Source organism: Symphodus melops (assembly GCF_947650265.1).
Source record: "Symphodus melops genome assembly, chromosome: 14".
NCBI lineage: Eukaryota > Metazoa > Chordata > Actinopteri > Labriformes > Labridae > Symphodus > Symphodus melops.
Genome location: NC_136704.1, coordinates 17,070,125 through 17,094,626, shown reverse-complemented (window position 1 = coordinate 17,094,626; position 24,502 = coordinate 17,070,125). Strand labels below are relative to the sequence as shown.

Here is a 24,502-nt window from a genome sequence, read left to right as displayed (position 1 = left end):
CCCTAATACAATCTCTATTTTAGTTACTGTTCATGCATCAGTCAACTAGTAAAGCCCTTCTTAAGAATCCCCCACAAAACAATTCATTAAAAAGGAGGGAATTTAATCAAAAACAAATTATTTATCGTTTCCATACAATGTTAATCCCACCGAGAGAGGAGACAGTAATTACAACAGATTAGCTTCCAAAATACACCAAAGAGCATCAGCTTTACAGCAGAGTTCAACATGCCAGTTTACACACACATCGACACACACACACACACACACACACACACACACACACAGATAGCAGATCTAAACAGCTGAGTGGAGTTAGGTAGTGTCAGATGAGCTGAGCCTGACACCTTAGTTTAGGCCGTGTGTGCTCACTGTGTTGCGCTCCTTGGTGGGTTATGTGTGAGGCCATTAAGGCAATAATAGCACAGTATGATAAAATAAACTCCTGTTAAGCCTCCTTACTTCCCAGCACAGACAGCTGAGCCTCCTGTGAAACCTACAGCCTGTGGAGGTAGAGACAACGAGAGCAGATGCCTTTAGTCACAGTGACTGACCCTCAGCTGCCCTTCTGGCTTTATTTCCTTACTTTATCGGAGGATTCATATAAGCATATACATCCTACATGACCTTCTATAACTGGCGTTCACTCAGTAACCCGGTTATAATAGTCAATACCCGCATTTCTCAGCTTGTTCTCATGTTGTTTAAAGAACTAATTCTCCCCTCTGCTGCTGTGAACCCTGACACAGGGATATGAGTGGGTTTGCCCTGCTTTTCGGTCTCAGCTGTACAGCAGCGTAGGCGCTTTGGCGTTGTTGCCAGTCGGCCTGAAGGCCCCCGGGGATGACTGTTGCTGCTGCTTCTGCTTCTTGAAATGATGGAGATGACAAGCGTGGGGGAATTAACCCACAGAGAGCTCAGGGAGAAATAATGAGGGAGATCTGACTATTTTGCCAGAGTTATGCAACCGGCAGCAACACAGCCCACGTTGTTTGGGACTTTATTATTTATATATCTTTTTATATTCTCATCCACAACTGAGTGCTCACTGCCAGAGGCTCAATGACTGATGGGAAATCCTTTTATTGCCTGTCTGTTGGTTAAAACAAGTTAATCAAATTAATGTACAATAAAAGTTAAGGCGTTCAGTCGTTTGGCCTCTCTTGAATATGGTTTGTTCACTTGTTGACCATAATGATGCCGTTTATGCAGCTGTACAAGCGATTCTGGATGTTGATCCAAAGAGGATTTAGAGCAGAATTTAAAGAGGTTTTTCAAACATTTCAGTTTTCACCTTCCATTTATCCTGGGAGCGCAGCTTCATCAAAAGTATGCTCAAAGTCATGTCACATGCTGACTTTAAGTCTATAACTCAGGTCATCCCAGTTACACTGGGTCCTACATTTCCCACAGTACATCTAACTCCTGTCTAAAGAAGATGATCTGAAAACTGGAGCCAATGGGGCAAATCTTTTACCTGCATTTGTTTTTAAAGACAAAATAGTTTAATGTACACAAACAACCACCAATAAAGCCGTCCATGCTTTAAGGCACAGCTTGATAACTGTGTGATTAACAAGTTGCAACCAAGATCATGTCAATCAGGATTGTCTGTAAGCATAGCAATGTGTATCCAATATTTTTTTCAAAAATAGTCACTTTCTTGCTCTTAAAAAGCAAGATGGAGACAGTAAGATGCCGAATTGAGAGCAAAAATAAAGAAGTCCAATTCTTTCAAACTTTTCACACATTAAATCAGAAACTGTTATGACATCAAAGTGACATCATCAGTTATTTTCAGTCTTGTCAGAGTGATTCAGAGCCACAGAAAACATTGTACAACTTCTTTTAGAGACTGAGCACCATGATGAGTAAACTAACTATACTGTGCATGTGTCTTTCTGTTAACCACAATCATTTAAATGATACTTACTCAGATTATAAAGAGAGTAAATAACTAGGTCATGTATCTGTGTGTGTGTTTTGTTGTGCGAGTATGTGTATTGATGCCTGTTGGTTTCCCACGCCTCTGTTCTTTATAAGGTGTTCTCTCTATTTCCATGCACAGCATATCCTACTTGAGCCACAGCTCAACAGTATTCACCTTTACCTATGGAGAGACCAAACAAAAAAAATCCTCTTTCAAAGCCTCCAGTGTTTGTATTTCCTTGTCCCTTGCTCATTAAAAATTTATGGGCCTTTTATACCCTTCTGTCAAATATCACATAAACTGGCATGCAGCATAATTTAGGAGAGCTGACAGAAAATCTTTATGGACAAAACATGATCTCTCTTTTAGAAAGCCAATTACTGTGGAATGCCAAGCTGAGGAGGGCAAAATATACACAAAGGCCATCGCCTTGTCAGAGCCAGGCCGGGAAGCTCACAGATGCTCGCCTTGACACAAACACATGTTGTCTCTTCTTCATTGACCCCTAGCTTTGTCTGACTGTATTGATCTTTTTTGACAACCTTCATTTCGCTGAATGGATGCTTAATTAATCCTGACTTGTGGCCTGTTTAAGTCAGGCTTTAGAGCCCTATCAAGGCGGCCACAGACATGTGACATGTGGCCCTGCATTCTGCAACATTAATGAGCAAACTTCTCTCATTTTTAGCCATTGGATGTTTGAGTCAAGACATACAGAGAGGCCAGAGTGGTGTAATCCCACAACAATACTGTTTAAATTGGAGTATGAGAAGGCGAACTTGTACCAGAGAAACCAGAACGTCAGTCATTTGTCTTCAATTAGTTTGAAGGCTAAATGCGCTGACAGTGGCAGTGAATTAAACCGAAAGTTAGAGTGGAGGGAGCTTCTCTATTTGGCAGCACAATGCACATCTAGTCATTAAAATCAATATAAACTATGTTATTATAGTACTGTCACAATGGATCAATGCTCACAATGGAGGTCAGCTGAGCTTTTCATTAAGAAGTCACACAGAGGATCATTTAAGGTAGTTTTGTTCCATAACAAGCAACCACAGTATATACAGTAAGCTGCACTTGAGAAACCATTTAAACATCACAATTCTCCACAAAGCCATCAAACACTCCTTTTAAAGCACGTTGACATTCAAAAGTGCACAGTATTGTCTTTAAAAACAGCCAATCACGTCAGCATGTTTACATCAGTACAAAATCATTGTTATAGAACCCCAAACATATTCAGGATTTTTGCTAAACATTTACGTCACTATACATAAACTGAGGTTTGTCAGACAAAGTTCATGAACTTATTCACATCAGTCTTGTATGACAGGTTGTCGCCTCAGATACACTGACCAATCAGCAATACAGGAAATACACTTTTCCTATAAACAGGAACAGAAACAGGCACATGTTCTCATGTGACCACAAGGGCATGAACTTGCTTTTCTAAAAACGTGATAAAACACAATGACACCAATAAAGATATTTTTTATAATTTGAATCACACTGGCGTTTGTGGTGGAATGCAGGATACATAATCTGTCAGGCAAATATAAACGCAAGGTTTCTTTGCTAAATCATTCAAAACCTCGCAACACTTTATAGAAAGTTCTGTCCTCCTTTATGTTTTCAATTTTTTTTCCGAATTATGTTTTCCCATTTGCTCACTCTGTCAATCTGTGGTTGCTACAGAAGTAAAAACAAACAAACAAAAAAAGGTCAAATATAAAATAACAGCTCTCCGGTGACAGACAATTGCAAATACACTACAACAGCCCAAACAATTTCCATTTGGAGAAACAGTTTGACAAATGTATAAACAGAGCAGGCCAACTGCCAAGTCAAAATCATATTTCAACATGTCAAAACAAATGCAACAATTAACGACCTGCTGCAAAGGGAAAGCGGCTGTAAAAAGATGAAACAAATGCAATAAAGCAAGTTGGCATTGCTTGGCAAAAAAAAGAATCTTTTTTTCTTGGGTTTTGTATGAACTTTGATAACAGGAAGAGGTCTTCTTTAAATAAACGCACATGTGGCCAAATTGATTTAATTAGAAAACAAAAATTGTGCTTCAACACAACACAGTTAAAGCTTAAATGTTAGTGTTGATGTACGTAGCAGCCATGTTGAATTTTTCTCGGCAAACTGTAGTTGCTCTGAGTTTCCAAGTCGGAATTCCGACTTCAGGGCGTTCCTGATGAAATATTAGAAAGGGAACTCAGAGTTTCCAGCAAATCAGAATATCCAGATTCCGAGGTCAAAATGGGATGCACTTAGTGCTGCGTTCATGATGGACTAATGTCCGTTTTTTTTTGTAAATAATATAACCAAGAGTACAGTCTGTACTTGCTCTTTTTGTAAACGTGTACTGAGAACCTTTGTTTTAAAGTGGCTACATGCAAAGAAATATTGATTGATTGACAAACTGCCAGCATATCAACGATACGAGATTCATGGATGTTTAAGTTCTTTTCCGAAATCGAGCCGGCATGAGGACTTGAGAGCAGCTATGATGTGAACTGTTTTCTCTCCGTTTCCCATTTAAATCTGCATTCTGAGTGAAGTATTCAGAGGCAGCCAGTGTAGGAGCGAAGAAAGTCAACCCACACTTTTTTCCCCTGTGGCCTCTCTGAGGACAGATTGCAGCGCGATTGCATCTCCATCACCGTGTCTCACAATCCATAGATCTCTACGCTGCCTCCTACTAATTAAGGGCCCCTCTAATGAATTGTAGCTTGAATCTTTATTCTGAGCATGTGAAAATCTGACGTCTTCCTAATGCATTCGGAGTCAAAAGAGATAACCATCACTGGCTCTGGAAAACACTCCGTCAGCCATTATAGTACCTAATCAAAATAATTGACGATTTCATATTATGTTGTCAGGATTTATGTTCATCACGAAGAAAATGAACAAAGGGGAGGCCGAATCTGGCAGGCCCATATTAAGTTAGCCTCTAGATATTCCATTGGTCTGCATGTTTAAGTTGTACAATATTTCAAAGAAAACAGTTCATCTATTAATCTTATTGATCGAAAGTTGTAGAGCAATGTGTTAAATTGGAAAGCATTTACCCATGTACTTTTTTGATAAAGAATTGTCTATATCTTGGAAAACATCAGCTTTCTTAATACAGGAATAGCTTCGATTAGGACAGAGGGAAAACAGCTAGTTAGCTTCCCTCAATTGGTAGCCTTAATTTGTAGTTACTTAGTTCAGTCTTCTGTTCTTCAATTCTACAATTCACTTAGCAGACACTTTAATCCAAAGCATTGTACATGGGAGGGTAAGTACAACACAAGCAAAGAGCTCGGAAAAAGGAAACAAAGTCAGTAAGTGCAAATGATCAGCTTTAGTGCAACTGGAAACACAGGTGCTGATAGAGGCAAAGCACAACATTGACTGCAGTTCTTCAGAACTCTGACCAGTATAAACAGTATCAAGACCATCGTACTTATCAATAAAGTGAAAATGTACTATTAACAAGGAAAGGCTAGCTTTTTCCTACTGCTAGCCTTCTGCTTTTTCAGTATTATCAACACACAACTTCATTAGCTTCACTGTGTACATTATGAATTTCTAGTGTGTTGGTCACCAAAATTTAACAACTAAAAATTCAGGAAATTGTTCCCAACATTTGACTGCTTTTTCTGCTTGTTCTTTTAAATGGTCAACTTAGTATTATTGCTAACATTTGATGAATTCCTTGGGATAAGCAGCCAAAATATAGCGACCATTTAGAGGGTGATGTGTCCGGCTTTACAGGCTAATATTTTTTAAGGTTTTTATCAGTTATGAGTTGTTCACTGTATTGTGCAGTGCACTGCATTAAACCTTCAATGTAAACACTTTTTAACAGAAAATAGCAATTTTGAGTATGTGAGGTGGCCAAGTGAGCTAATCTTAGAAAAAGCTACGCTAACCATCTCTGTAGCCAAATGGATATACGTGGTGATATCAATTTTCCAATTGATTAACAGGATCAAATTAATCAAAATATCAAACTATTCTTTTAAAAACCTTTATTCCCCCTTCTCTAACCTCTCTGTCAAAATGATGGCTTTATCTCTCAACAGAAAAAACACTTCTTTTTTGCAAGGATATGCAAATAGAGTTTTCGGGGTGCTGTTTCCAAGTTAAACCAAGAAACGGATACATCAACAAACACCTAATGAAGCGATTCTCGTTTGTGAGTCAATGTAACGTGAATGTTTTTTACTGGCAAGTCTATTGTGGATACTTCCAACACCCATCAAGCTCTGCGCGCAGCAACAACAACACAGAGTTGCTCACACGATGGATTGATTTGCCTTTTACGGCAGTAAAAATATTACTCTGTCTGTTGTGGGACTAAATAAATGTAAAAATGTGACGCATACAATCCCCAAATTTCTCCTTAAGGCATGTTGACGGAGACGGGGTGCGATCTCACACGTACAGCTAACAAGCTTATCAGTCAACATGCTTTGGCGTGCATGAAAAACATTCAACTCTTCCCAATCAGCTGCCCAACGTGGAACCTGACTAAAGTAATGAAGATATGTCGAACACCCCAACACTTCCCTGGAGGTGCAGATAATCAGCTTTTCTGAGCAGCATTGGGTGAAATAGGCTCATAAATCTGTAATAAGGACCTGCACTTCAAAGAGTCCAGCTTTTTTTCTCTCCGAGAAAATGGTGCAGCGAAAATTGACTATATGCACGTGGCCCTCCAATGTGAATATAAAGGCAGCTTGAAGGCCTGAAAATGAAACCCTGCATCCTCAAAATACAAATAGAACATCTACACCACCTAGCCTATTAGCAAGAAAAAGGTCATCTCCTATACCCCATACTTGAGTCAGGTCATGACAGCAAAGTGATGTAAACAGCAGAGTTGCAGGTTGTGCCAGAGAATCCGGAGCTGCCAAAAACTCACAGTAGCTTCCCTCACTCACTGTGTAGCACACAGTCCTGCAGGTGTGGTCCACACATCATAAACACTTTATTAATGCACGGCAGCAAGTTCCAGGAATAACCTCAAAAGCCAAGTGAGCATGAAAATCTCAGGGCCTTTCTCTTGATTAATAAATAGTTACAGCTTCACTATTATTTTTTAATTTTCTCTCTGCTTATGTAAAGGTGTTCTTACCAGTGAGCCTTTATGGGACTCATGATGTTTTAACATGGTATTAGAATAAATCCCAGTCTGCTGCTGCTCTTTGCCTGTGCTTCGACTGAAGTCTTATATCATCTCTGTAAAAGACATTGATTTACATACAGCAGAACAGACAGAGCATCTTGTTTTAAAGGCTCCCAAATATACAGTTTAGTTTCTATTGTTCATTGGCTTGTCGTAGCCTATAGCTGCCATTTAACTGACAGCAGGTGTGAATGACATGTTCACTCAGGAGAAAACATATTGTTCAGCTTCAGTCAGGAAAACCAAGCATAAATTACAAAAAAAGTGTCTGCTCTGTTGCGTTTCCCAATAAGTGACTTTCAAAAGCAAACGCTTTTTTCAAGGTGCCTTGGATATATGGATCAATATAAAATACGTTTAAAATGAAACCCCAAGAATAAAACCAAAAATAAATGGATCTGCAAATAATGTGTGTGAACTTCATACCTGGAACATCATCTTCATGTGCAATGAAACTCTGAGTTCCAGTTTCTTCATTTGAATTTTCATTTTTTATTCGATTTAAACATACTATCCTGAGGTTTTTTTTAATTCACATTTTGTTGTAATAATCCGACTCTGGAAGCGCAGCTCAGAGGACAAAATGAGTCTGTTCTGCAAGGATTACATTTTTTGATGCGACAGGAGCCGTTCAGAATTTCGTCATATAGCAGTCCACTTCCTTGTCTGAGCACATCTCCCGTTGACCGTCCTCAAGTACACTTAAATCGTGCCTGAGATCACCCCATCAAGCAGACTCACGCATGGTTCCAAAGTATGGTTAGTTTGGCTTTACCCTCATCAAATGAACTGGACTTAAGTGTCCAGTGTATACAGATCTGGGCCTGCGTCTCGAATGTGTTTTTAATAGAATTTTGACAGAGATACATTTGTTCAAACTAAATTGTGCAGGCATTAAACAAAAGCAAAGTGTCTCATTGCTACTAATCATGCTGTATTAATAGTTTTAGTGTCAGCGAAAGTGCGTTAATTATTCTGAAATTAATTAGTCGTCGACCAGGGATTCAAGCAATGTAAGACACAAGCTGTTTCTCTGAATGAGAGTTGAAAGTAAGTGAAACTTCTGAGTGGGATATATCATTTATGTTGTGAAAATTACACTTGGTGCTGTTTGTGTTCAACTTCGGGTTGATCGAAGTGTCAGTCATCACGCTCACTCCTGCAGCGAAGAGCTAAACTGAGATTTGCTCTAATCTGATTAAGGTAAACAGCTCAGCCATTGATACTGACGGACTGTGAAGTTCTCAAAACAAAGCCTCAAGGATTCACCAAGGGAGACGAGAAACTCGCCCGACATATGACTCCCTGTGCTTTGTCGGTCCGGTTGTTACATTTCATTGCATCAGACCCTGAAATGGCTGCCAAATGAAAAGTCTAATTTGGGTTTGGAAAGATGAAACGGAAAGCTGTTCTCTCAGCCTCTTACTAGTTCATGGGAAAAATCTGGCATTAAGTTATTACTACTTCTCCTGTTTTCCCCCAACAAAAGGCATTATTATACAACAAACATTTTTATAGCCTGAAGAACTGGCACTGTTCAATTTGTACTCATACATTACTACTATCTGAAGAAATAAACCTCCCACGTCATGACTCAAACCCTCACCTCATTTAACATAATCCATAATGCATAAAGATATAATCTGCACCTGACTAAATGTCTAAAAAAAAGTTCTAATGATTTACTACGTCTTTGCTTGGAATGAAACTGATAGGACTCCAAAAATAGCCTGCTCCTGCTCTGAAAATATTCAGCATGTGTGTGTGAGTTCGTGAGTGTGTATGTGTTTGAGTGTGTGTGATCACTGTGGCCTCAGGGCAGCCAGCACAGGTCAGAGAGCAGCCATGCTGAACAACAAGTGGCGTTTTGTTGTCCGCCTGCTTGACAAAGGCAGCAGTGAAGGGCAGGGACTCCGTTCAGGAAGCACCCTGTTGATTTAGTGTGTAACATCAGCTGTTTGAGGAGCATCACCTCCGTGTGTGGTGTGTGTGTGTGTGTGTGTGTGTGTGTGTGTGTGTGTGTGTGTGTGTGTGTGTGTGTGTGTGTGTCCACTCAGTGTCCAGTGAATGACCCTGGATTTTATCTCGGCAGATTGATTGTCGGATACCACATGTCATCTGGGATTAACTGTACAACACAAACAGGGTGTTGTCCACAAGTGTGTGAATCATCAGATAAAAACATGCAAATATGGTGGGAATGCAACTTCTTCCTCAGTGATACAGTGTAGATGTTTGCTGGTTGTATTGGGTTTTTTTTTTGATGCGTTCATGAAGGTTTTAACATGAAGGTGACACCAAGGCCTGATTGCTTAAAAGTTTTAATCCGGATAAGGTTGATCCAAATTTAGAAAAGTACTTTTTTTTTGCTTTCCAGGATATCCATTTTACTCTTGTCGTTGTTTTCCGTCAAACATTTTTGCTGTAATTGAGACTTCATCAAACGTACCTAGTCCAAAACGGGGCACCATAAAAAAAACCCACTCAAACAAACAGATCCTCAAGCTGAATTACTTTAAAAAGTAAATCCATTAAATGTTTTACAGTACTGGTGTCTGCTGTAAGTCACAATACTGCATTTAAGTTTATTTTGCTCTCCAGCCTGAATCATTCCCTCTGCTTGGATCAGGATAATCCTGATTTAGTTTTTTTTTTTTTTTTTTTTTGGGGGGGGATCAGAGTAATCACAATCCTACTTGAAGGTTTTGAACAACACAAATGAAAGGTTTTATCTGGAAATAAAACAAGATTGGATTACCTGATTTTAACATTGAGATTTTCTGAGAGTTTTAACCCCGATCAAATTACTTTTGACCAACTGGGCTGTAAAAACAAGATTAATCAAAACGTGTTGTTGTAAGCAAACTATGGACCAAGATGCTGTGAGAAAAAGGTGCATTTCTATTTTGTTCCCATTAATCGCAATCCAAAGCAAACAAGTCCTGATCCTTCCTATAGCCACAGGTCAGCGAGTCACACTGAGGTTCATGAATGTCAGTGCTCAGCAGAGGCTGATGCAGGAAGGTGACCTTTCCTCCAAAAAAGCACTGGGTGTAACCGGAAGTCTTGGTCCCTGTGGCCTCTATGGCACCCTGTGGCTCAGTTGGATGGAAGACCTTCCCTCCTGTTGGGGCCTCCCTTGAACAACAGTGTAAGCTACACAAACCCTCCATGGCCTCGTTTTCTTATGTGGACTTCACAAATCCAATGTGGACTCAATCAAATCAGAGTCACTTGTGAAAACCTCCCTTCATGTTAATGAAAACTAAAAAGCTTCTAATTCTGGGGGGGGGGGGGGGGGGGAGATTGTCATCAGTGTCATCACCACCACATGGTGAAGTGGCGACAAAGGGCTGCAAAGAAAATGTGTTTTCGTTCAACCTCTAAGGTTATGTGTGAAGCAGCTGTTAAGATATCGGCACTTTTTTACACATCTGGATATTATTATTGTCATCAAGCAGTGTACACGGGAGATGATACTGACAAACAAATGTATTACTGTAAACAAGAATTAGACATTAAGGCGTTTTATCCTTTGATGGAGAACATGTGCGAACACATAAATCAAAAGTTATGTTTTTGGGACTGATAATAAAAACATGTACATGGACTATTTTGAATGTAACCTCCTTTTTTTTTTTCAGTCACCCATACCCAACCCCCGTGTTTACCACAGATCAGTGGTGGTTCTGTGATCAGTGATGCGTTCAGGGAAAACGCCAGGGCAAAGGGAGAGGAGTAACGCTAGAGTACCCGCCCCCTGTAGTAAACCCAGTACTCACTCCACATATCAAATCAAATTAAATAAATCACGTTTTTAAGCAAAAAAAATGTGTACATTTATATTTAATGAGGCCTGGTTGAAACAAAGATAAATCTTCTGGACATCAAATTAATTTGCTCCCCTGACATGTAAGGCTGTTTTTTGACGGCTCTGCCTTTTAATGTTTATCTGCTTCAGCTAAACAATGGAGCTTTATCTGTCGATACCATCTCGGTTTGCAGAAATCCAATATCGTTTGAGGCTGCAGTTCACATTTTGCAATCCAGCAATGTGAATAATTTCGCATCGACAAATCAAAATGTAAGCTACAAATTAAAAATTAAAATAGCAATTGATGTGCGCCTTACCTTTATCCTGACTTGAAGAAATGCTCTCCTCCTCTTTCGGATTAGCAACCTGTGTTATTATGGACGTGTTGTCCATGGAAACGAGATGTTCTGCACCTTCTGCTACACCGTGTTATTCCTTGGCAAACATTACCGATCGGACTACAGTCCCCAGGCTGTGCACAGGCTAGCAGAGCGTCCACACTGTGCACCATTAAAATCCCATTTTACTCCAAGTATGCAGTCCCATAACCCCGGAGTTTACAAAAAAAAAGAGAGAGAGAGACGAGTAAGCGAGAAGATGACAGTCCGAGGATGTGCAGGAGACAAACAAAGCGTCAGTCCTGCACTGGAGTCGATTGTGTCCGCTGTGGTTGTTGCAGGCAGCATAGCACCCCGCCTGCTGCTGCTGCTGCTGCTCCTACTGTACGCTCCGGCTCCAACCACACACACACACAATACACTATATCAACTGCGTGATTCGGTTACACTGTTTTCCCAGAGATGGCGACTGTGCCTCTGCAACAGAGCCATGCATGCACAGTTCAACAACACACCGTAAATATTTTCTATGCAGGTTCAGTTCAGCTGAAGAAAGCCCTCTCAGACCGCCCACCTCTCTTTATAGGTTGGTGTTTGACTCCTTCGGAGCCTTAAAGCTGAAGAGGGGAGGGTGCTGTTTTCTAGCAGATTGAAGGCTACAGTGGGCTCAATTTAGAAATTCAAGACTGAGTAAACAGATGCTTCATTTTAGACAGATTTGTCTGAAATTATAGAGAAAGTCAATTTAAAAAATATATTTATTATACAGAATGCAATTCTTCACAATCAGGGTTTTATCTTACCCAAACTAAATGTCCTCCATATGACAAAAAATGATTCTATCTCTGCCTTGCTGCAGTCTACCCGTAAGACATTATGCTGAGAAACACCACAACCTGCTCAGTGAACATGCCGAAAGAAAAGTCCAAGTGAAGGATCTGACATTTTGAAAGCCTTCCCACCATAAGGTGGCAAACTCAGGCCTCTCATTCTCTGAGACAATTCAAAGGTCGTGACCTTGTTTTTAAAAATGGTGGTATCGACCTTGAATGATTTGAAATTTAAAAAAGGAAATTGCTGTTGGATATATTCTGAACTGAAATATAAATGCACAATTTTAGTTGTACAACCAAATCATTGAATTGAAATAGACTGTTTCTTTGTACACATGAAGTACATTTACTTCAAACTGCATTTATAGATGTTGGATAGATGGTGGCCTGTCTTTGGAATAAAAAAGTTTAAAACACATCACCTAAGTATCTGCCTCATCACTCTCAAAATCCAAGCTGGGATAACCATTACAACATCACAACTTCATCAGGGTTGTATTCTCAGACTTGTAAAATCAGCACACTGCCCTATTAAACTGCTGTTTACACTATGTATATGTTGCCTATCTCTTGGGCTGATTCTCTTCTACGTATCACTCACCCACCTCCATCGTCCCCATGCTCTGATAAGCAAACAATATTCATGCTGTTTCAGCCTCACTGGACCATAGCATAACAACAGGGGCGATAAAGTGGTTTTCTGGTCTGTTGCCAGCGGTGAGGTGTCTAAGTGTTTGTCCCTCTTCACCTTCACTGTCACTTTAATGGAGCCGAGGCTCACACAGCCCAGGAGGACCCCACCTGAGAGACAGGTGTGTGATGGCATATGGACGGGAGGAAAACAGCAGTAAGTGTAGGCTGTCATCTGTTGATTCTGCTCATAATTAGTATGTAATCTCCTAGTCCGCATGATGCTCTCAGTGTGGGTCAGCGTGTCTGCTGTGATACTTACAATAATGTATGTGTATAACTGACACCGCAACACAGGTCTGTGGGAAGCTGGGTTCAATCACAATCTCTTCTAAGCACTTCACCGACAGTCTCAGGTTACTTTTTGTGTCAAGACTGCGTAGCCTTTTGAAATTTGATGACACAGAGCCTGTGTGTAACAACAGCTGCTGGTAAAATGAATAGTTCTTCAACATAAAGATAGAATGTAAAAGCTAATTCCTCCCATTTAATAACTCCTTTTGTATGTCTTATATTTAACTTGTATCTCATAATTATAACTCAACATGACAAGATCGCAATGACACATAGGGAAGAGTTTACTTCTTTACTGATAGGAATGGGCTTCTATAAAGAAAACTAGATTTAGATTAAAAAAAACAAGATTCAGAGTTTCACAATGTTGCTTATTGTAGGCTATAGCTTTGTATCTGCAACTGTTAGCAATCATGCTGTCATATTTTTTTGTTCACAACTGTCACTAGCCCCTATAGTGACTTAAATTTACGCAGGTTGTAAAGCTAAAAGGAAAAGTTTCCTGTAAGGAATCAATACCTTGTTCCCAAAAAGCTGTAAATGGATTAAAAGTGATTCCTAATGCAATGGTAAATGAAAGAGCAGCGGCGATAGTAAGGCCTACGAGTCAAAAACCCCTAAAAAGCATTAGGCCTACATTATATAGATAGATAGATGAGATAGATAGATACTTTATTGATCCCGAGGGAAATTCAAGGCATCCAGTAGCATTATACAGACAGGCAGGACACAAGACATTAGTTACAATACACACCCGCTGTCCCCCCTCCCCTCTGTATACAAAATCCCCCAAACAAGATTTAGCAGCCCCTATGTGACTAAGAATAAACATAATTATATGTTAAACCTGTGCAGTTAGCATTAGCAATTAGACTTAAAACTTATATAGCATAATGTGTAACCTGTGAGGAGAGAAAAACATGTGTTGGTTAAAAGAGACCTGTAAACAGTTAAAGAGCCTTAGAAACAAAGTGCTGACCTTCTAGAAACTGAAGGATGAAGTTGTTTACTTAAAATAGTAATAGTTTTTTTCTGGTATGAAACAGGCTGATAAAAATGATGTTGCCTCCATGACCTACAAAAGCAAAAAACGTGTTATTTATATTGCATGTTCGCCCACAGGGTAGGTGTCTAACAAGTATATGCCAACAAGAAAACAAGAAACAAGAAACTCCACTCCATCTGCAGAGGGTGCCAAAATCAAGAGAGACAAAATCTTCCTTGCTTTAAAAATAGCAGGCAACAACCAGAGCAAATGGTTGCACATGTGTACGTTTGCCTTTAGACTCTGTATTTAGAGGTTAATGTGGACAAGGATAATCACGATAAAAAAAATCATAGCCGCAGAGCACAAACACTGCCTCACTCAGATGTTGGTAAAGGGAGTGAAGAAAGACACACTCCCTGACCTAACAATAGTGTAAGACATGGAGCTTCACAGTGGAGGTTCAACTTCCTCTTCACTGACATCAAACTATGTTAACCTCTGCCATTTCTCTCTATGAGGGAGCTCAATAGCACGACCCAGAGCAACTAATTTCTCTAGATCAATTATTAATCAAATATGGTCTTGATATTATCTTTAATAAGACACAGATGATCTTTTTCTTTGTCTTCAAATACCCCTAATCAGACTGCAGGTCTCCTGAATGTTTTATGAATATTCGTGTATTTCGGTTCTCCCTCTGTCTAATTTGATTAAATTAAGTTAAATTCAAATCAATTCAATTCAAATTGTCTTTACTGGCATGAAAGTATCAACAACAATGTTGCCAAAGCAACATAAAGCAAAGTTCTCTCACTCATTCAGAAATGACCTGTAATCCACAGTAGGGAAGTTGTATATTTTAAATCATAAAGCCATATGCCTTTGTGCTTAGTCATTAAGTGTGATAGAAAGGATAAAAAACTGAAGACCTCTCTGTTCAAACTTATCAATAAAACACTTTATTTAAAACTTTTTTTTTTTTGGACCCACAAAAATAAATGTGCCTGTAGTGCCACCTTGTGGAATAGACTTTAAATGAAGAGCCTGATTGAAAAGTGGACCCTGTAAAACACATGATTTTTATAACACATCATTTTATTTAAACAATAATCCCTTCTTTAAATTGTGAATCAATAATTACAAGAAAATCTATTACAATATGTGCTTCAATGAAACTGATGCTGTCGTGTTTTTCTTGTGATTGAAGTCAAACGTAAAGGAATACAGGACTACTTCTGCTGAAGGAGCTTCTCATTTTCACAATTATCAATTAGATTGTTGTTTCATAATTCATTTAATGAGGATGGAGTACAAAATATGTCTTACATTTTTCAAACATTTACTATTCAAATATTTCAGCAAAGCAAAAGAAAGCAGAAAATCAGAAAATATGCATTCAACACAATATTGTTTGCGTTCAACCCTCGGGATCAATAAAGTATCTATCTATCTATCTATCTAACCTCATAGCAGAAAAACAACAGATATAAACTGTACTTCTGCTATATAAAATATGCTGGGGAAAATATGTATTGGATTTATTAGTCACAGAGAGATTTAAACTTATCAGGACAACAAGTTACAGTTCATTTATGCTTCAAGTTTTGATGTAGCCAATATTTAATAGCGTGACAAAAATGTGATTTTCTCATTTAGGCTTGCCCACAAGATGATAGTCATCCTTGGCAAAATAAAAAGTTTCCCACGCTTGTAAAGCCCTTTTGAATTGAATTGAAGAATTATTTTATTGTAATTATGTCTTATATTTAATGGTCCTAAATAAGTATCCATATAACTACGACTAAATGTGAACAACTAGAAAGGAGAATGCAATTCTTGCTCGAAAATGTAAATAAATGAATTGTTTGTTTATATTTGCCGCCCGGATCATTACTCGCACCACATCATCTGATCACATCACCCCCATTCTCATTCAACTTCACTGGCTCCCTGTACAATTTCGCATCAACTACAAAAACCTCCTCCTCACTTACAAAGTTCTTCACCAGCTAGCCCCCACTTACCTCTGCGACCTCCTCCATCACTACAGCCCCTCACGCACCCTCCGCTCAACCTCTGCTGGACTGCTAGTCATCCCCACACCACGCCTCAGTACCATGGGTGCCCGAGCCTTCAGCTGCTCGGCACCCAGACTTTGGAACTCCCTCCCCCCCCACATACGACAGTCAGAGTCCATCTCCACCTTTAAATCCCAACTCAAAACCCACCTGTTTAAACTGGCATACTCACTGTAACTGTTCACTCCACACTACACCTGTCTTTTGTTTGTTTTTATGTTTGGTTTTAACCTAATGTATTGTTTTTATCCACTGTAAGGCGACCTTGGGTGGCTTGAAAGGCGCCATTAAATAAAATGTATTATTATTATTATTATTATTATATTTGACGAATCTGCCGACATATGGAAAAGCTGTCTGTGCCGGCATTGTCGAAAGTGCTTCCCCGGAGCGGAAGTGAGGTCGACTTATTTGCAGAGATTTCATCATTCTCCTCTCTCATTCCGGCGGTCCATGCTTCGTAGCGCAGCATCGGCTCTGCGGAGAACCAGCACCGAATTTACCGCATTCCGCCCGGTGTCCACGGTCCGCTTTTTTCGGCGGTCGCTCCGCTACGAGCCCAAGAGCAGATCCTTTTCAACATCGGTCTGTTTGCATAGGAAGAAGAAGAAGAGCCTGTGGCTGCAGCTGGCGGAAGGACAAACCATGGACGGAAACATTGAAGAGATCCTCGCCCCTTTGAGGCTTGCCGTCAAAGAACAGGTAATATTGTTTCCTCTCTTGATAGTTGCAGATTTAGACCGGGTCGGTTTGTTTATGATTTAGATATTTATGTGACACTCAGTCGTCACACTCGCTGCACGATAGCTTGCGCGGCTAACCGGACCGGCGTCTCCTGAAGCTGTCAGTGAATGAGGGGAAGCTAAGTGCTAATGCTAGCTGACAGTCATGTCTGCACCCTGTGCCACGTTTCAGTCTGCAGCTGCAGAAATTTGTTAGCAGGGTGGGGTTCAGAGGAGGAGAGGCCGAAAATATCCATCAACCAGCTGATTCTCCTGAACTTGCTCAGACTTGGGTTGGTCTGTCGGCTCGTTGTAGTCTCTTCCTGCATGTGTGACAGTGTTTAAAGACTCCCTCTCTTGTTCCAGGGAGAACTGGTGCGTCAGATGAAACAGGATGGGGCTCCTGATGTGGATGTTACTAAAGCTGTGGCAGAATTAAAAGCAAGGAAGAGAACTCTGGAGGCCAAGGTGAGTGCTCTTTCAACGTTGAATTGTAATGTTTTTATTAAACTTTACAGACTCTGTGTAGGGATACCATGTCTTCTCTGCAAATATGTGGAAGCAATGCAAGTGACAAACTGGGCTAAAATGAATAAGGCTAAATCACCACCACACTGATGCAGAAGGATTGTTAACCACAGAGCTAGCTCATGCTTCAAGGGACTGAGTTTTCTTACTAAGAGTGTTCATATTCAGGCATATATCCTACTATTATAGTCAATAGTTTCACCTGCTGTCTGTCTATCTATTCGTTTGGTACTAATGTGATGTTCAGAACAGTTTTCAAAAGTGTGTATTTTAGCAAGCTAAACTCAAGGGTTCACTTTGTCGCATTTAAAGCTATCGAACACATTTCAAAGTCTTGGGATACAGGAGGGCAGTTACAGTCCAACACAGTATATGTCCGCCTCCTTTCTAGAAGATGTTGACTTGCATGTTAGAGTGGTAACACTTAGCAAGCTAACAATTTCAAGTTTCGATTTTGTTATCTATTACTTCTCCTTAAGGACAAGAATGCATTTCCAGGCTAAGACTGTTTTTATCGATCTAATCTCTCACTTAACTTTGACACTTACGTGAGGGGGGAAAAAAAAGTATAAAATGTGTATCTCATTAAAGGAACTGTCATTACAACCCCAAGATGACATCGTTGACAGAACCAAGATGGAGGACACCCTCAAGAGGCGATTCTTTTATGACCAGGCTTTCGCCATCTATGGAGGTAATAATCGGATCGCTCCTAAAGGAAAGATTTCCCCTTGCTGCTCGGACGACTGAGTCTTTGAACATTTTGTTTCCATACAATAACGCTCCTCAGGTGTGAGCGGCCTGTACGACTTCGGCCCTGTGGGCTGCGCCCTGAAGAACAACATCCTGCAGGCCTGGAGACAGCACTTCATCCAGGAGGAGCAGATCCTGGAGATCGACTGCACCATGCTGACCCCCGAGCCCGTCCTCAAGTGAGTAGCCTGTGATGGTTTGTCCCCTTGATGCGAGGGCGTTACAGCCACCGCAAGATGTGTAAAATGAATACAAAGTCATGCTCCATCAGCATGTCACGTCCCCTTTAAGTTATGCACTAGTCTATGTTTATGTAGTCAATGCTAATTTTATGAGTATGCCTGGTGGTTCCTATAGTCAGCTAATAAGTGCTGAACTTTGGGTTTTTGATAACAGGCAAATATTGATTCTGTGATTTTATGCATGGAAGCTGTCACTTTAGCAGCCTTCCATAGCCCGGTCGCAGATACACTGTTTGAATTAAATTACAAGCTTTTTTTTGTTTTGTTTTTTTAACGTGTCTTGATACATCAGCGTTCTTGTGTGTGTGTATTTTAAGGACATCAGGTCACGTGGACAAATTCGCTGACTACATGGTGAAAGATGTCAAGAATGGTGAATGCTTCAGGGCAGATCATCTCCTCAAAGGTGCGTCTTCTACAGGAGCTGCTGTGGCACAGTGGTAGAATCGTCCGGAAGGTTGGGGGGGGGGGGAGGTTGGTTAGATCGCCTGCACCTGTAGTCACATGTGGGAGTTTTCTTGGGCAAGTCACTAAGCACCAAATCGCTCCCTCTGCATATCCAGCAGTGTGTGAATGAGCCAAGGGACTCAAAGATGAGCCTCCAGGAGAGGTCTCTTTCATGGTCCCAGATTTGTCAGAGGCTGCTGCTGCTGGTTGGCTATGCTCCTCTAGCCTCTTTTTGTGCCTGGCGGGCAAACAAGGTGGCCGGATCAGCTGAAATCACACAGAGCTTTCTCAGAACACACGGCTAGAATCACAGCCGGAGCTGGGAGGGACATCTGTGAAATATGCAGAAAATGTGTCATTTTAAAATGTCAAGCAAGAAAAAAAAAAAAGTAGTGTTATATACTGTATCTGTGATGCCAATACAACATCCTCCTGCAGATTATATACCAGCTAGTACCCTGACCCTGTAGCTAGGTCAAAGCTATCCTTGTTTTGGATTTGTTGGTAGTTTTTTTTTTTTTTTAATCCTCGTTTGTCAGCTGAGTACGACTACAGTTGTCTGTATGCGTCTGTGTCCTACAGCTCATCTCCAGAAGCTGATGTCAGATAAGAAATGTTCTGCAGAGAAGAAGGCGGAGATGGAGGAAGTCGTCACTCAGGTCAGTGTGAAACTAAATTGACAAAATGCTGCTTTGGACATTGTTAAAAACAAACAAACACAAACAACTCCTTTCACCTAATTAATTCACATCTAATATTATTATTATTATTATTTCAGATGGACAACTACACCCAGCAGGAACTGACCGATCTGTTTGTGAAATACAACGTCAAGTCTCCTACCACAGGAAATGACCTCACAGCTCCCATCTCCTTCAACCTGATGTTCCAGACGTCCATCGGACCAGGCGGGAACATGACAGGGTAAAATGTCGAGTAGTGCTGCTGATGGACAGTGACTGTCCACTCATGTTGGGTTTTTTTTTACTTTTGACTGATTGATTCACTCTGATTGATCCTGCAGCTATCTGAGGCCCGAAACCGCTCAGGGAATCTTCCTCAACTTCAAACGTCTGTTGGAGTTCAACCAAGGAAAACTGCCGTTTGCTGCTGCTCAAATAGGAAACTCCTTCAGGAACGAGATCTCTCCCCGCTCTGGACTCATCCGCGTCAGGTGCGAGGTCCAGCAAACGTCGCACGGCACATTGTCACGCGAGTCCGGATTTTTGCTATAAGGATAATCAATGCTTCACATATCCACACAGGGAGTTCACCATGGCAGAGATCGAGCACTTTGTGGATCCAAATGAAAAAGTCCATCCTAAGTTCTCCAACGTGGCCGACCTGATGATCATCTTGTACTCTTCGAAGGCTCAGACCAGCGGGCAGTCTGCACAGATCATGAGGCTCGGGGACGCTGTGGAGCAGGTCGGAAACACATCAGCTTATATGTTCGGCCTATGTGAATACGTTGACACTGAAGTTTAGTGGGTGTTATAAACATTAGGATAATTAAAAGATAAAGTATTGGATGGAGTTTCCAAACTTGGACATTTTACTCTTCAAAACAAGACGAGGAATGAATTTTATTTACCTTTTTGAAACTACATTTTCCTGACCGTTTTCAAACACGTGTTGGTATTTGCTGCCCAGCTGAAGCATGAGGCAGATTAACGTGACGCTCCCGAGAGCTGAATTCAGTGAAGTGATATTGCATTTTGAAGTGGGTTGTATTTTTCATCGTCTAGGGAGTGATCAATAACTCCGTCCTGGGATACTTCATCGGGAGAATCTACCTCTACCTTACGAAAGTGGGCGTCGCCAAAGAAAAGCTGCGCTTCCGTCAGCACATGGACAACGAGATGGCTCACTACGCCTGTGACTGCTGGGACGCTGAAACCAAAACCTCCTACGTACGTTCTCTTTCATGGTTTCCTTTCTTCTCACCTGAAGCCCCCTTCAGACTGCCGTAACTCAGTTCAGCCGTCATCTTGTCGTAAAGCTCCACACACACGCAGCCAGACATGCGCTCCACTGATACCGTCTTGTCTCTGTTACCACCTCTGAAGACGGTACAAAGGCGGGGGGGGGGGTCACTTCAACCCCCACCATTAAGCCTTTGCAAAATTCCGATTGAAAGATAAAATGTCACTAAGGTGTAAATATGGCGGCTTGAGACGGCAGTCTGAAAAGGGTAAAGAATCATCTAAATGCTAAAAGCAAATGTTTGTCTCTTAAAGGGCTGGATCGAGATTGTGGGCTGTGCCGACCGATCCTGCTACGATCTCAAATGTCACGCACGAGTGACGAAGGTCCCTCTGGTCGCTGAGAAGCCCCTAAAAGAACCCATATCCTTTAGCAGCCGCATCGCTTCACACTGGAAACACAAGTCCGTGTCTTTCAGATATAATAACGAGCACCCGAAGGTCTCTTCAGTCCCCATTCGTTCTCCTTAACTCGTCCCCACAAAGTTGTCAACGTCGTTCAGTTTGAGCCCAACAAAGGAGCCATGGGGAAGGCGTACAAGAAGGACGCGAAGTTGGCGATGGAGTATCTGTCGGCGTGCGACGAGTGCTTCATCAGCGAGCAGGAGCAGCAGCTCAACGAGAGCGGGTGAGTGCAGGCAACCACAGTCATGAAGAAGTAATCTGGGACTACTGTCAGGGTTTTTCCTCATTTGCCTCACAGTCGTTGTCTTGTTTTTCTGGCTCCGCAGAGAGTTCACCATCGAGACCGACGGGAAGACGTTCAAACTCACAAAGGACATGGTCAGCGTGAAGCGATTCCAGAAGACTCTGCACGGTGAGATCGACTTTGAAGTCATTTTTCTGTTTAGTAGGAACATGTTTTTGTTTTTTTCCCCTCTTTCTCTTTTGAGTCTTCTATAACACACAGCCTCTGTCGTCCACAGTGGAGGAAGTTGTCCCCAATGTTATCGAGCCGTCTTTTGGAATCGGTAGGATCATGTACACCATCTTTGAGCACACGTTCCAGGTCAGAGAAGGTGACGAGCAAAGAACGGTAAGCAAGACGTCCTTAACTGACCAATACATACTCAGCTTAGGTCGGGTGGTTTCACAATGTTACCGCCATTTATATCAATGCAGTCTGCCGTCTAAACATCGCCATGACAACCAGAAAGCCACAGAAACATGTTCTTTATCAGAGAAGGTTTACTGAAGGATTTTCTTGAAAGATCTATGATGGCTTACCTGACGCATCTCATGTCTCATAGTTTGAATGAACTGAATCATTCATTGGGAGGGTGCTGTCTGCTCTGACAGCTGCTGATAAGTAGGAGTCAATAAGTAACCACTAAGTGTCGTTGAGTGACTTCCATGAAAGTTTCTTAAAACTCAAGGTCGAGAAGAGTTGTAGTTTAATCATGTTGAAGTGTTTCCTCTCTGCTGTTTGTCTTTAAAGCTCTTTTCTCTTCTTCTCTGCAGTTCTTTAGCTTCCCTGCTACTGTAGCTCCCTACAAATGTTCCGTCCTGCCTTTGAGTCAAAACCAGGAATTTGTGCCTTTCGTTAAAGAGCTGTGTAAGTTCCTGCTTGATTACGGAGTACATCATTTATTTCTGTCAGTGAGGAGGGTGAACGACCTGTTCCTCCGCCCCGGGCCCGTGTTAACGTTCTTTCTCTTTTCGCTCTCTCAGCCGAGGCGATGACTAAAAACGGCGTGTCTCACAAAGTGGACGACTCCTCGGGATCCATCGGGAGGCGCTACGCCAGGACCGATGAGATCGGGGTAGCGTTCGGTATCACCATCGACTTCGACACCGTGAACAAGACGCCTCACACAGCCACGCTGAGAGACCGAGACTCCATGAGGCAGATCAGGGCCGAGGTACGCTGCAACTTTTCTTTTTGTAATGGAGCATAAACACACCAGAGAGCTTCCTCCTATCATGTTTTTTTTTATTTTTTTAACGTGTTCCAAAACAATGCTGGTAAGTGTATTCGGTTTCAATGCCACCAAAGTGTTTAACTCCGTTTCTGGAAATGTATTTTATTTATTATATTTTATTATTTTTTGTATTTTATATACAGGAACAATGCATATTATGAAAAAAACATTTCAGTAAATACGCAAGAGTTAGCCAAAAGTGCTCCCTGGAAAATCAAAACAAATTCTGACTTTGCTAAAATGAACAGATTTATCTGGTCAGGAAACTAAAATCCTCTCTAATCTGGCTTTACATTTAGTGGAAGGTTGTAATCTAGATTTTAATCATTCGTTTGGGGCCTTTTATTTTGGAGATAGGACAGTGGACAGTTTAGTCTGTCACTTTGTGAAGTACTACAGGCTGCATGCTTGTATGACAGTTGCTAAAGAAGAGTATGTATAGTTAAAAAAAAAAAAAAAAAAAGAAGAAAAGATTCAAGACAAACTTCATGTAATGTAGAAATGCAGAAAGTTTCATCTGATCGTTGTAAACTTAAAAAAACCAAACACCTGAGAAGACAAAAAAAATCACTTTTAAAATCACGGTTAAAACTAAAGTTCACAGCAGAATGTCAGCTGTAGTAAATAAACTATTTCAACACAATGAAACATTTGTTTTTCTCTCCTCAGGTCAGCGAGTTGCCTGTGATTATTCGGGATTTGGCTAACGGCGCATTGAGCTGGGCAGAGGTGGAGAGCAAGTACCCCATCTTTGAAGGACAGGAGACCAGCAAGAAGGACACAGCTGAAGAGTAACGCTCCCTCGTCTGCCTCTCACCCATGAAAACCCCACAGACTTGTTATGCATCACCAGGAAGAAAATTGAAATTGTATTGTGATAAGCTACAGTGGTGCACCAAACCCTCTCTGTGTTCTTCACTGCTGCAACCACTAACATGTCATGTATTCATCATATCTAACAGGTGTGGAAAAAGCTTGCACAGGACTGATGTTTCTTTCATCAGCAACTTTTTTTCATCCATTTATGACCATGTGGAAAATGTTTTAAAAGGGAGAAGATGTAATCAGGTCGTTGTCGTCAGTGGAACGAGGCCACAGCCATTCCAGTTTTCGGGCAGATTGAATTGAGATGTTGAAACATTTCCAATAAAAACAACCAGCACTTACTGGACACGGGCAACACGTTACCTTTCTATCAAGTTTACACAGCTTCCACATGATATACAAACGTGAGCATCATTCCCTTCACAAACACTATATATTTCAGCTAAAAGAAGGAAGAATCATGAACAGCTGGTCTCCTTGGAGCAAAGTTAGATTGGTTTATGTGCTTTGACATTTGGAATGAAAGTGAGTTTCTCTTTCCATTTATATATAAAATAAGGTTGTTTAAAAATAACTGGTCTTTTTTCAAAATTTGGATTTAACTAATTTAAGTTGCCGTTATAGACCGGGCACTGCTTTGAAAATTCAATGTCAAACTGCTTTTCCTGTTTCCTGTTATTATGCTCACGGATGGCTGGATAAAAATAAGAATAACATCCATACAATGTTATCACTTTCATTTTGACCCCACACTCAAAGCTGTTGAATTTATTTTCACTTTCAGAATTACACTATTTAAAAAAAAAAAAAAAAAAAACCCTGACCCAGTTTAACCACAGTCATAATCCTGTGTGGGCGTCCATTGATTAACTCTAAATCACTGGAAATATGTGCAGCTTTATAGGCAGCGATAAACAAAATGTGA

The 24,502-nt window shown here is 40.9% G+C and overlaps 2 protein-coding genes across 3 annotated transcripts in view; one reads left to right on the top strand and one right to left on the bottom strand.

Moving 5' to 3' along the window:
- ctdspla (CTD (carboxy-terminal domain, RNA polymerase II, polypeptide A) small phosphatase-like a) overlaps nucleotides 1–11,857 on the bottom strand; it is a 33,065-nt gene extending 21,208 nt beyond the window's left edge. The window contains exon 1 of one of the 2 annotated variants that reach the window (XM_079361156.1): nucleotides 11,250–11,857. In XM_079361156.1, the coding sequence (XP_079217282.1) occupies nucleotides 11,250–11,325 (76 nt within the window). In that variant the 5' untranslated portion in view covers nucleotides 11,326–11,857. The remainder of the gene's footprint in view (nucleotides 1–11,249) is intronic. The other variant, XM_079361157.1, reaches the window with a different exon arrangement.
- Nucleotides 11,858–16,528: 4,671 nt separating this feature from the next.
- Nucleotides 16,529–23,932, top strand: LOC306834980 (glycine--tRNA ligase-like). The gene is made up of 17 exons (XM_079361329.1): nucleotides 16,529–16,855; nucleotides 17,242–17,343; nucleotides 17,995–18,097; nucleotides 18,194–18,335; nucleotides 18,716–18,804; nucleotides 19,428–19,504; nucleotides 19,624–19,769; nucleotides 19,870–20,019; nucleotides 20,111–20,273; nucleotides 20,594–20,758; nucleotides 21,086–21,194; nucleotides 21,314–21,458; nucleotides 21,562–21,647; nucleotides 21,757–21,866; nucleotides 22,292–22,385; nucleotides 22,502–22,692; nucleotides 23,422–23,932. The coding sequence occupies exons 1-17, from the start codon at nucleotides 16,607–16,609 to the stop codon at nucleotides 23,545–23,547; spliced, it is 2,247 nt and encodes a 748-aa protein (XP_079217455.1). The 5' UTR covers nucleotides 16,529–16,606; the 3' UTR covers nucleotides 23,548–23,932.
- Nucleotides 23,933–24,502: the final 570 nt, after the last annotated feature.